Here is a 13,496-nt window from a genome sequence, read left to right on the forward strand (position 1 = left end):
GGTAGGAACCTTTAGAAATCTGAACTCCGTTCACTTTGTTCCTATTTTTCACATCAGGAGGTTCAATGTGACACCTACTGTGGCATCTACTGGCTCTTCATATTGACCTTTGCAGCTTTAAAAAGGTGTCTTATGGGGGCTTCCCTGGTGGCGCAGTGGTTGAGAGTCCGCCTGCCGATGCAGAGGACGCGGGTTCGTGCCCTGGTCTGGGAAGATCCCACATGCCGTGGAGCGGCTGGGCACGTGAGCCAAAAAAAAAAAAAAAAAAAAAGGAATTTTATGTATGTTCACAGTCGTGAAGCATAAGAAGTAAGACATACCCTCTAAGTTTGTTTAGATATTGATTTTAGTATGTTTCAAAAGTAATACATGTTCACTCTAGAATACGGAAGAGAGTATGTCTTAAGTGACCTCACCTCAAAAGAGAATTAGTATATATGTGAGATAATGGAGTTTTTAGTTAACACTACTAGGATAACCATTTTTGCAGTATATATATGTATCAGATCACAACATTGTCTATACCTTAAACATACACAACATATATGTCCATTATATCTCAATAAAGGTGGAAAAAATACCCATCTCAGGCACCCTAATCCAGGCAGTTTTTACTTTTGTAGACTAGTTTAATATACTAAAACAAAATCGAAAAGCAGGTAAATCCAAACCCATCATCATTCTAGAAACAAAGTACCTTCCATATGAGATGAAACCATTTAATAATTGAATTAATCTTAAATAACTACAGTAATTGTGTGGACAGCAGCGTTACTTATCTAGCTGTATGGAACTTGAGAGATTCCATGTGAGTAGAGGGTTGGAAAACAAGAAAATCGTGCATTCCCCAAACACCATCTAAGTCATATTTCCCTACCTGAGGGGACACATGAGACTATAAGCAACCTGTGTATAATCAGAAACTGGACTAATAGTAAAGGATTTGGGGGCCATTCTCTTCTTCTAGTTTTTTGGCAATATAATTAAAACTCACTTCTCTGTGGTGTCCTCTGAGTCTTGCACGCCAACAAAATTGGACCCTTTTATTAGTGCAGGAACAGCAATTGGCATGTCTTAACAAAGTTCTGATTGAGCTGTCGATAAAGGTATAGGTTTCATCTGTTGCCTCTAAATAATTTGGACGCCGACCAAATTATGTTCGTGTGTGTGTGTGTGTATCTTGGTGACTTTTTAATAACTCCCATTGAAAATTCGTCACGAACGGCACAACCAGGCATTTGACTTCCCCTCCCTGTCCAATAATATTCCCTTTTCAATTCTTATATGAGACCTGAGGCTGAGGGATTTGTACATAAGGCACAGTGAAAGAACCTTGAAGATGTGATTCTTTGAATCTACCCTTTTTTTCTTGAGAGGGGAGAAAAGACACTAAGATATTTACTCCTCCAAAGGGCTTTACCTTCAGAAACAAAATTTCCAAGAATTAACGTCACCAGTGTTTTGTTCTGCGCTCAACCTAAGGACATACAATTTGTACTTGGAGTTTCAGGATCAAAGGAATGAGGTAAAGACATTCAACTCCTAGCTAAGGTTAAGGTTACGCATAGTGAAACTGAGATGTCCTTATTGATTTTGTAAAAATAGGTTGACTTTAATACTTCTCAGTTGTATTAAATGTTTCAGAGCCAAGATGGTCTTCTCAGTGACACAGACAGCAAAGGTGGGTGTTACCAATGGGAAGAAAGATGTCGTGGTAAGAGGAATGTAGAAGTGTGGTCCATTCAGTGTGATTCTCAAAGCCCTTTCTGCCAAATGCTTACCTTCAGACAGACTTCATCAAACATTTTTGTTATACAAACTTAGACTATATATATACATATATAATCATATATATATATATATATATATGATTGAAGGTTTAAAAAAATACTGTTTCTTTGTTTATTTTCATCCTATTTCCATCTCTTCCTTCCCTTCAACCAAACATAAATTCATAATATATTCCATATGAAAACCAAGAATAACATTATCCCTTACTAAAGGATAGTGGTAAAATTAAATACTTTTAATACCTCTCCACATAGAGTAAGCTCAAAAAATAGTAGCTTTAGTTACTGTTGAAAATCATGACATCTCCTATCACCTCCTATCATATGTCCTGCTCCACCCAATTCTACTTCTTCTCTTCTCATAACACATTTCACACTTGATCATGTATTACATTCATCAATTTACACAATCATTCATTTCGTTAGCCTGAAAACACTTTGACAATGTAGTCCGATTTATCTACATGCATCTGAAGATTGCAATAAATGGTCACTTGCTAAGTATAAGGAGAAACAAATAATGATTAGAGGGGACTTCCCTGGTGGCAGAGTAATTGAGAATCTGCCTGCCAATGCAGGAGACACGGGTTCAAGCCCTGGTCCGGGAAGATCCCACATGCCGCAGAGCAACTAAGCCAGTGTGCCACAACTGCTGAGCCTGCGCTCTAGAGCCCCTGAGCCACAACTACTGAGCCCAAGTGCTGCAGCTACTGAAGCCTGCATGCCTAGAGCCCGTGCTCCGCAACAAGAGAAGCCACTGCAATGAGAAGCCCGCGCACCGCAACAAAGAGTAGCCCCCGCTCTCTGCAACTAGAGAAAGCCCGCACGCAACAACGAAGACCCAACGGAGCCAAAAATAAATTAATTAATTAATTTTAAAATAATAATTATAAAATCTCCTGAGAATGCTTTATAACAGCTTACATAAAATTGGGCATTATTCTAATAATACCAATGTCTCTTCCTGCTGTGTGATTCCCTCCACTCTTTTATCTTTGATCCACAAAAGGAAAGAGGCAAAGAAGAGCATGCCTGATACAGTACGGACCACCTCTCAGAAGTGGCTCACTATCTTTCTTCTCTCCCCCAGGCTCAAGCAAGAATCACGTCAGTTATACAAGATGAATATGTTCTAGAGATTTTTTGTAGATAACTGTGGCCACAGTTAACGATACTGTCTTGCACACTTAAAATTTTTAAGAGGGTAGCTCTCATGTTTGTGTTTTTACCACAATAAGTTATGATATTCTTTGAGATTTGGATTTACACGTTGTTTCAATCTGTTTTCCAATAGCAAATTTTAAGTATTTTTAAAGAATTGTTAAGTAAATTATCTCATTAGTATAAAGTAACCACAATGACAAGTTACCTACACAAAATAAGAGGCTGCAATTTTACGAAATTCGGCAGAAAACAGCCAAGAGCAAGGAAACTGACCCATGCACAGCAACACTGTGACCAGAGACAGAAGACAACTGTTTTTAACAAAAGTCAACAGAATATTTGCTAATAGGAATATTCAACTTGTAGACTGTAAGTCCACAATGGCTGGAGCCGTGTCTTACCTATCTCTGAATACAAAGATACGGTTTGAATACCAAAAAAAAATGCTTCAGACAGCTCTTGACATCAATAAATTTGTGTGAAATTAAAAATAATCATAACATTTAAAAAACCAAAATAAATTAATTAAATAAAACAGACTGCAAATGTCACTACTTAACACAAACGCTTATTCTTTCCAAAAATAGATTTATAGGAAAAGAAGTATTGAGTGATTTCCCATGTGATGATTTGATTGGATCCCCAAACTGATTGCAATCTTAAAAATGTGGACAATTCAACATACTGCGAGCACTGCGGCCACATGAGGAACGCCTGAACCGCATTCACAGGGTTTAAGAAGAAAACAAAGTAAATGGCTGAGCACTTTTGTATGAAGTAGCTTCAAAGAAAACAGAGCAAAAGAGGAGGAGTCCATGGAACTGAGAAACTGCACCAGGATAAAAGAATTTATTTTCCTTGGCCTAACCCAGAATCAAGGACTGAGCCTGGTCTTATTCCTTTTCCTGCTTTTGGTGTATGTGACAGCTCTGCTGGGAAACCTCCATGGTCACGGTGACCTGTGAACCTCGCCTGCACACCCCCATGTATCTTTTGCTCCGTAATTTATCTATTGCCGACTTCTGCTTTTCCTCCATCACAGCTCCCAAAGTTCTGGTGGACCTTCTGCCCCAGAGAAAGACCATCTCCTTCAGTGGCTGCTTCACGCAGATGTTTTTCTTCCGTCTTATTGGCGGGGTGGATGTATTTTCTTTGTCAGCTATGGCATTGGATCAGTGCGTGGCCATCTCTAAGCCCCTGCACTATGTGACCGTCATGAGTAGAGGCCGATGCATTGGGTTAATAGTGGCCTCCTGGGTGGGGGGCTTTGTCCACTCCATCGTGCAGATTTCCCTCTTGCTACCCCTCCCCTTCTGTGGACCCAATGCTCCTGGCACATTTTACTGTGACGTCCCCCACGTCCTCAAACTCGCCTGTACTGACATTCTTATGCTTGAGCTGCTGCTGATTTCCAATAACGGACTGCTCACCACGCTGTGGTCACTTTCCTCCTGGTGTCCTATATGGTCATATTATTATTACTAAGGTCTCAGGCGGGGGAGGGCAGGAGGAAAGCCATCTCCACCTGCATAGCCCACATCACCGTGGTGACCCTGCACCTTGTGCCCTGCATCTATGTCTACGCCCGGCCCTTCACCACCCTCCCCATGGATAAGGCCATCTCTGTCACCTTCACTGTCATCTCCCCTTTGCTGAACCCCTTGATCTACACTCTGAGGAACCAGGAGATGAAGTCAGCCATGAGGAGAACGAAGGGAAGACTCATGCCTTCTGTAATGGAATAGAGTAAGACTCTCCAACCTCTTCATCAGCAAGGACACCTTTCATTATTTTGCCCATGGAGTCATATTTATATACTCAGATATATTGTCAATAAACCAACTACACTTACTAGGTAACAATTTATTTTGCACTTTAAGTTAATAGGTTGATGATAACCCAAGCTTCTGGTGAGCACAATGTACCAGTGTTATAGGATTGAGTTGATTGATGTATTTCCACTCAAAGACCAAAATAACAATGTGCCAATCATGGAAGGTATATGGCAGGTAAAGACACTGACTGAATCTAACCCCTTTTTCAAGACGTAAGTAAATAGAAGAATAGAGTGGTTTTCCCCATGTCTTATATCGAGTTAATTACAGACATAAGTCTTCAGATACTCAGTCAATTGCTCTCACCTTATGAATGTAATTTATCTCATTACTGGACCTGTCCATGCCAAACTGCAATCTTGTTCTAGAAAGATCTCATGGTCAGTGCCTCTGAGATACACATATATGAATACATGTGGCCTATCACAGATTAAGAAATTTCTTCCTTCTTAAACTCCTTATGGGCTCGTAACCTAGTGAGAATCTCAAAGGTACAAACTGTTGTACTCTTGCATTCCTATCAGGAATGAAGAAGCTTGGGAAGATTTCCCATAATGGCCTCCAGGGATTTATCTTATGCAGAACTAGACATGCCACATTCACGTTCTTATGATAAGTTTAGACAAAGACAGACAGAACCTCAGGGATGCTACACAAAGAGCAATCCATTCTCATTATTCAAGAACCGGTTTTCAGTTGCAGCCTCACCAGGGCCAATCTCAGATTGGCTTCACTGTTGACGATTTACGTTTTTCCTACTGGAGAGAGAAAGAGGAGGTGGTAAAGAAGGTAAAACTCTAACCAGGCTGTCTATGTTGCACCACTCTACTAGTGTTTGTGAAGAGGGAGTATAAGCTAGTTCTCGTGTCTGGGAAAATATGATTAAAATTAAAGTCAAAAGTAAAGCACTGTGGCTGAAAGCTCGAACTTCAGAGTTATACAGACCTGGGTCCAAATCCCACCCTGCCATCCATCAGCTATGTGATCTTGAGTTAGTTGAACTCTTCACAGGTCAGAGTTCACCTATACAAATGTACTTATACGATCCATCTTATAGCGTTGCTGTGAAGGTTAGGATGAGATCGTATATATGAAACATACAATGCCTGGCAGATAATAAATGCACTGTCAAAGGCAAATGGGTCCATTTAATATTTTTATACTAGTGTTTGTATTTCTCTCTTTTCCAAAATGAAAATACCTTGATTTTAAAATTATGCTTATTACATATTTCTTATCTAAAATGCAGAAAGTTTAGAAAGTGTAAAGCAGTTAGTTAAAAATCTCCTAGGGCTAACTGCTTTCTACATCTCGTGGTAAAAACCACAAATGCATCCATTTTAATATGATCCTTTTTGCTCTGCCTGACACATTCGATCCCCCATCATCCTGTTATATTCTTCTATGTGACCCATTTTCATCATTATTAGAAAAAGAAGAAAAAAGCATGATGTGCAAATGATGGGAATGTACATTGAATTCAAAGCACCTATCATCTTAAAATTTCTAGCTTTCTGTCATTAAAACATGACAACAGGTCTTCCTGTTATTTATACAGGTTGAAGGGTCACCCTGAAGCTGATAAGGTACAGCACAGGAGAGTTTCATAGCAAAAGAATGTAATGGGTCAAGGATAAACCTTGGGTTTGAGCATAGAGATGAGGGATCAGACCACGAAAGCAGACTCGGAGGGATGGAAGAGAGTCCCAGGGGAGTTAGCCAAAAGATAGTGAGTGTTGAAGACAAACTTCACTTACGTCCCTCATTGGATCTGGGCTAGCCTCATAAGGATCCATTAACTAATCAGCTCACTTGCTTGTCATTTCCTGCCACCTGATCGATCAATTCTACTGATAACTTTTTACAATATTAATCCAGCTTGCAAATTCTAAGAATAATCCTCACTTGTCAAGTCACCACTCATAGGGTCCCGCTACATTTGCTTGGTTAGCTCTGGTCTCCAGACTCCCTAAGCTTTTCTTTATGAAACTGCCTATAAAAAATGCATACCACAAGCCACTTTATAGTCCATTTCATGCAAATGGACTATTCCTTTCCTTTCCTTCCCATCTCTCGAGACTCACTCAAGTCAGTTTTATCGCTATGTTGAAACTGGATGGCACAGAAGACCTATAGAGTCTGGATCACTGTATCTCAGAAGCATAGTCCCAAGGGAGCAGGAACTCATGAACCCCTGCCACACCACTGTCCCTGACACTTCCTCAAACTATGTATAAACACACAGCATAACCCGATCCAGTAATTCAGAAGAAGGGGAAAGCAATTGCATCTCATTACATGGAGATGTATCATTTCTCTGGATGACATAAAATCACAAGCTGAGCTGCATTTTTCCCATTTAAATCAGTTTTTATTGTTGTTTAAGCTCTGCTGCTAAGAGCCATAGAAAATTCAACAGACTCTGGGAGTAAACATAGCTTTCAAACTACCCTTTCCTACCTCACTCCCTTGAATCAAACATTTTAACTATAAACATCTCTGGGTACCCGTGAACCTAATAACATAAAATAATTCTGAAGTAATTAAATTGATAAATATCAAAAACTGTTACCATGCTGCCTCCCTAGGTTCTAAGTGAGCCATGGATCTCAGAGATGTAGATTAAAATAATTTCATAGGGGCAATATATATGTCTCATTATACAGAAATTTCATGTATAAATCTACACCATCCAGCCTCTGATAGCTACCCTGACAGTAGTCCCAGAGCTTTGATTTTTCTATTGTTGCCCTTTTATTTAAGCTTCATTTCATTTGCATGAAAATGAAAGCATTTTCATTTGCTTTGCAAGCAAAGCAGTTTTGGTGAGGAGGAAAATTGCATGGTCCATGGTGTGGTTTAACACTACATGTTCTTCCTAAGCCAAGGAGGATAAAGCACTGTCTCATGTGCTTCCTCTAGAGAAAAGGATATGTTCTGAATGTGCACTAGTGTCTCTGCAGATACATGTGAGGTGGGGCAGAGAGGGGGTGATGGAGGGGAAGAGAGAGAAGGAGGAGGGCTTGGTGACATTTTAATGACTCCCAAGAGAACACAATTGAATTGGCCACTCAGCCTCCACATTCATATTCAACAATATTCCCTTTGCTAATTCCTTTATGAGGCTTGTGGCTGAGGGACTAATAGTGGTGGCCAAGACACCGTAAGGCAATGTGGAAGAGTCAGAATGATGTGATTCCCTGAGGTTGCCTTTTCCCCACCTGAGGGAAAAGTATAACAAAATCACTAGCCTTGAGGTAGGCTGTCCATGAAGCATAGAATTTCCCCAAAACCTACTTCTAAGAGGCATTGGAGCATTGTAAGAGGATTGATTTATCACTTGGAGACTGAGTCAGTTAAGTGCTGATGTGCGAACTTCTGAAACTGAAAAGTTGTTAGTGTTGATTTTTCAGAAATGCTGCAAGTGTATAGGACCTTCCTACTGAAACCAGAAGTCTCAATGAAGCCAAGAAAAGTGGTAGTTTTTCATTAATAGGAAGAGGGGAATTGTGCCTTGCAAAATACAAGAAGGTCTGTTGGCCCCAGGAGATACGATGCATTTCAGTTGGTAGGATGTTGAGGTATGAGTTGTTTTGAAGGGAGTCGAGAAAGTGCTGATACCCCAGGTCTCAGAAGGTGACTACCGTAGAAAAACAGCTCTTAAAGACAGCAATTCCTGAATTCAGAATATACAGGCTGGCCAGCTTTGCTTCTTAGCTGGGAATGGAATTTGTGGGGCTTTGAGTAAGGTGTTTTCATGGCTAATCTGTGCACTCATGTGCTACTGAATATGAAAAATGTTCCTAAAACTTTTAGGGATTCAATCAAGAGTAGAGACTTTTCAGTATTGGGAAAGAGAAAATTGTGACATGGGAGATCTCTCAGAGATTCAACTCAGTGTAGAGAATGGAGCAGCATTCTTAGTAGGAAACTGGGATATGGGTGTAACCCTGAGTTTGCAGGTTCTTTCAAAGATGTTTAGTAAGCTGGTTTCTGAAGGATGGTCCCCTTTGGGGTGATTTCTAAGAAGCCCTCATGATCCTTCTTTTGACCTCGCAAAAACACATAAAATTGTATTTATTTTCTTTTTTTATTGACGTATAGTTGATTTACAATGTTGTGTTAGTTTCAGGTGTACAGCAAAGTGATTCAGTTATACATACATATATTCTTTTTCACATTCTTTTCCTTTATAGGTTATTACAAATCTTGAGTATAGTTTCTTATACTATACAGTAAGTCCTTATTGGTTAGCTATTTTATATATAGTGGTGTGTATATGTTACTCCCAAACTCCTAATTTATCCCTCCTCCCCAAATTGTATTTCTTTATCCCTTCCCCCTCCCTCTCTATGTGCCTGTGTTTCAAAGCAATGTACGTAATCTTGCGGTTTCAAAGTATCCTTCCCGGGCTTCCCTGGTGGCGCAGTGGTTGAGAGTCCGCCTGCTGATGCAAGGGGACACGGGTTCGTGCCCCAGTCCGGGAAGATCCCATATGCCGTGGAGCGGCTGGGCCCGTGAGCCATGGCCACTGAGCCTGCGCGTCCGGAGCTTGTGCTCCGCAACGGGAGAGGCCACAACGGTGAGGGGCCCGCGTACCGAAAAAAAAAAAAAAGCCTGAATAGAACAAAAGAGGTAGAGGAAGGAGAAATGTACCCCCTTATTCTTGTCTCACAGCTTGAGTTGGGACATCTCATCTCATCATTTACACCAGTGGCTCCCCTGGTTCTCAGGTCATTGAATTAGGACTGAATTACACTCTCAGGTTTCCTGGGTCTCCGGCTTGCAGAAGGCAGATTGTGGGACTTCTCGGCCTCCATAACAGCGTGAGCCAATTCTGCATGATAATTCTCTCTCTCTCTCTAAATGTGTATATATACATATATATGGTGGATATAACTGATGTAGATATAGACATAGATCCTATTAGTTCTGTTTCTGGAGAACCCTAATACTGTCATGGAAATGGTATATAGAGGAAGGAAAGAAAATAGAAATAGTAAAGAAAAACAGGAGAAAGAAAGAAGGGAGGGAGAAAGCGCACAGGTGACACAGAAGCTCTTAATCTTGTCATGTGGTTTCCTGAGCAGAAGATTTGAAAACCATTCACTTATCATTCCAATATACAAAAGAAAGATTCTAGAATAAGATGCTGTCATCAATTAAAATATTTCTATGTTCCAGCTTTAACCAAAGACTCCTTTGGGAATGATTTCTCCACTGTCTAGTTATGGTAAGTAGTTAGTGTGGGGAATTTTAGGATTCCGGGGAGCTGATCATTATTCTGAACATGTATTCTTATCACTCCATGTTGTTGACATAGACGCCAAAAATTAATGACAATGAAATGAAAAAGGGGCTCTTATTCTTCTGTGTGAATAAAAAGGAAAGTGCTGCCTGGGGGACTGTCGTCTTTAAAGGATTTTTCTAAGGTTCAAAGAGCAAAATGGGGGAAAAAAGAAATAGAAGAAGTAAAACCAGAATCAGAGAAAGAACTACAGCAGGGCAACTGCATAAGACAAGAATTTGGGGGCTTCCCCGGTGGCGCAGTGGTTGAGAGTCCGCCTGCCGATGCGGGGGACACGGGTTCGTGCTCCGGTCCGGGAAGATCCCACATGCCGCGGAGCGGCTGGGCCCGTGAGCCATGGCCGCTGAGCCTGCACGTCCGGAGCCTGTGCTCCGCAACGGGAGAGGCCACAACAGTGAGAGGCCCGCGTACCGCAAAAAAAAAAAAAAAAAAAAAAAAAAAAAGATATTGGAAATGAGGGGGGAGGGGAGGTAGACAGACTTCCCTAGCAGTCCAGTGGTTAAGACTCTGAGCTCCCACTGCAGAGGGCACAGGTTCAATCCCTGGTAGGGGAACTAAGATCCCACGTGCTGCACGGTATGGCAAAAAAAAGAAAAGAAAAGAAAACAAGAAATGAGAGGAGAGAGAAAATGGAAATCTTTGGGATTATAGGGCCTGGAACATGGAAGGTACTCAGTAAATATTTTATAATTAAATATTTAATGGATGAATGGTACCAACCCATCCTTTGTCTGCTATATTCCCTCTTTGTGTGAGAAGTTTGGTGGAAAACAAGGAGAAAATGCATTTCCCAGTCTTTATGATGCATCTGATTATGTATATTATTAGGACAACAAGCAAACCACCTGCCTAAAAAAAAAAAAAAAAGTAAGAAAGAAAAAATGAAATGGACTGAGACACACCCTCCTGGGAGTTCTATTTATTTTCCCTACGTTCCCGCCTCTTAAGGAGACAGACTCCTCTGTTTGTCCCCTATAACCCTTCAGGCAAATATATTTGGGCTCTAATCCCAAGGTCTATGAGGATACATCTCCTCCCCTGCATTAGGAGAATTTCAAAACCAAGATGTGCGTGTTTGCATACTCCTTCCGGTGTGTGTTCAATTTCTTAATAACACTCTAGGGAGCTGCATCCCAATAGGAAAGTCTGGCTACTCAGGTTCAACAATCACTTCCAAAAGTGTTCCCTCTGGGGATCCTTCCATTGGCTGAGAGACTGGTGCTCACGGCAGCGCCACCGTGGGACAGTGTGTTAGGACCACTCAGAGGCAATTCTGGGAGCCTACCCTTTGCCTCCTATATCAGGAGAGAAGGTACTGTACCAACCAACCCCCAGAGGCATGTCTACCTTAAAGAGGAGTATTCCTTGATAATGAATCATTCCTAAGGTCAGTGTACACAACCGAATGGCTAGCACTGCTTCTTGGGTAGGGATTAGAGGTCGGGAGCTTTAAGGGAGGTTATTTTGTGACATTGGGGGCTTTTGACTATGTGCTTGTGTGTCTGACTCTACGTCTGTGCGTGTGTGCCCATGCACTACCAGTTTTGAAATATTATTGTGGATTTCAGAAATGTTTTGAATGTTAATAATGCTTCTGAAAGGTGAAGGATGCTGTATATTAAAGCTAAGAACTTTAATGATGCAGAGCAGAAGAATTAGTCCTTCAGTATTAGGAAGGGAACTTGAGGAGCATAGAGAGAAGGTCAGCTTGTCAAGAGGGATAGGGGAACATATGCTTGGTGGACAATTGGGTTGGGGATTCCCTCAAGTTGGGGACTCTATGATATTCAATAAGCCTGTTTTGGGGGGTTTTGGGGTTTTTTTTTTTTTCTGGTTTTCTGTTTGTTTGTTTGGCCAGCTGTACGGTTTGCAGGATCTTATTTCCCTGACCAGGGATCAAACCTGGCCCGGCAGTGAGAGCCCTGAGTCCTAACCACTGGACCGCCAGGAAATTCCCAAGCCTGTTTTATTAGAATGGGTTTACCTCGGCCTATTTCTAAGGAAGTTCTTGAGATCTTGAACTCGTTCTTGCCAAAAGCAAGGTCAAAAGCAAACTTATAAACAATAGTCCTCTGTTTTCTCTTCTTCCTTCCTGTTGCAGACACACATACAGAGGGATTCTCATTTGTCCTCCCACCCTCCATCTTTACTTTCTTAGTTGTGCATGTATTTTGTGCAGGGAAGTGTACCCATTTTTCAGTTGCATTGGTGACTTGATTACTTTCACGACTAATTTCTGCACAGAACCTTGTGCATTTGGGTTACAAAGCCTATTCTCCTAACCACTACGGTAGACTGCCCCTGGAAATTCTTGATCGCAGCCGTTTTTCTTGCCACCACTAATAAGCCATCAGTTAACTATCAAGAAACAGTTGAGGTTTACAGTTAATTGAGGTTCAAATGTTGGTAAAAGCAATGGACGGAACACAGTCTTAGACTCGTCGCAAGGTAATTGAGGGCAACGTTATTTAAAACAATTGAGTATTACAACTCCAAAGATGGGGGGGTCATAAATTGTGAATGTGGAATTAACAGATGCACGCTACCATACATAAAATAGAATAAAAAACCAAGGATTTACTGTATAGCACAGGGAACTATATTCAATATCTTTTAATAACCTATAATGGAAAAGAATAGAAAAAATGAATATAGATATATACATACATACATATCTCCAAACCACTTTTTTATATACCTGAAACTAACACAATATTGTAAATCAACTATATTCCAATAAAAAAATTTATATATATATCTTTTGTTTTTTTTTTTGGCCACACCACGCAGCATGCAGGATCTTAATTCCCCAACCAGGGGTTTAACCCGGGGCCCCCTTCAGTAGGAGTGTGGAGTCCTAACCACTGGACCTCCAGGAAAGTCCTCCAAAATGTATATATTTTTTAAAAAGCTCTGTGGTGACCTAAATGAGAAGGAAATCTGAAAAGGAGGGGATGTGTATATACGTGTAGCTGATTCACTTTGCTGTACAGTATAAACTAACACAACATTGTAAAGCAGCTAAACTCCAACAAGAAACAATTTTTTAATTTAAAAATTAAAAAAAAAAGCTCCAAAGGTCTAGAAATCACCTAGATCAATGGATCCATTTACTATTGTGCAGAACTTGCCTACTTGCAGAGGGACTCAAGGCAGTGAAGGCTCCCATTTCACTCACGAAAAGACTGAACATCCTGGAGTTTACACGCCTTTAAAGATTCCACTATTGTTCCATGAAGGCCTCAGAGCTCAGATCTCCCAAGCTGGTATCTTTTCTCTGTGCCACAATGCTTCCCACCATAGTCCAACATTAAAAAAAAAAAAAGAAAGAAAGAAAAAGAAAAATCCTCTGTGCATTATCTAAAAAACTTCATGTGTTCTGATCATTTTCTTTTAAAA

At 40.7% G+C, this 13,496-nt stretch overlaps 1 protein-coding gene across 1 annotated transcript; it reads left to right on the forward strand.

Annotated features, from left to right (window-relative positions):
* Positions 1-3,769: 3,769 nt before the first annotated feature.
* On the forward strand, positions 3,770-4,699 carry LOC116758234 (olfactory receptor 4D10-like). The gene is given in 3 exon segments (XM_032641048.1): positions 3,770-3,897; positions 3,899-4,392; positions 4,395-4,699. Coding segments are annotated over 3 exon segments (927 nt in total).
* Positions 4,700-13,496: the final 8,797 nt, after the last annotated feature.

Source organism: Phocoena sinus, chromosome 8 (assembly GCF_008692025.1).
Source record: "Phocoena sinus isolate mPhoSin1 chromosome 8, mPhoSin1.pri, whole genome shotgun sequence".
In the NCBI taxonomy this organism is placed as follows: domain Eukaryota; kingdom Metazoa; phylum Chordata; class Mammalia; order Artiodactyla; family Phocoenidae; genus Phocoena; species Phocoena sinus.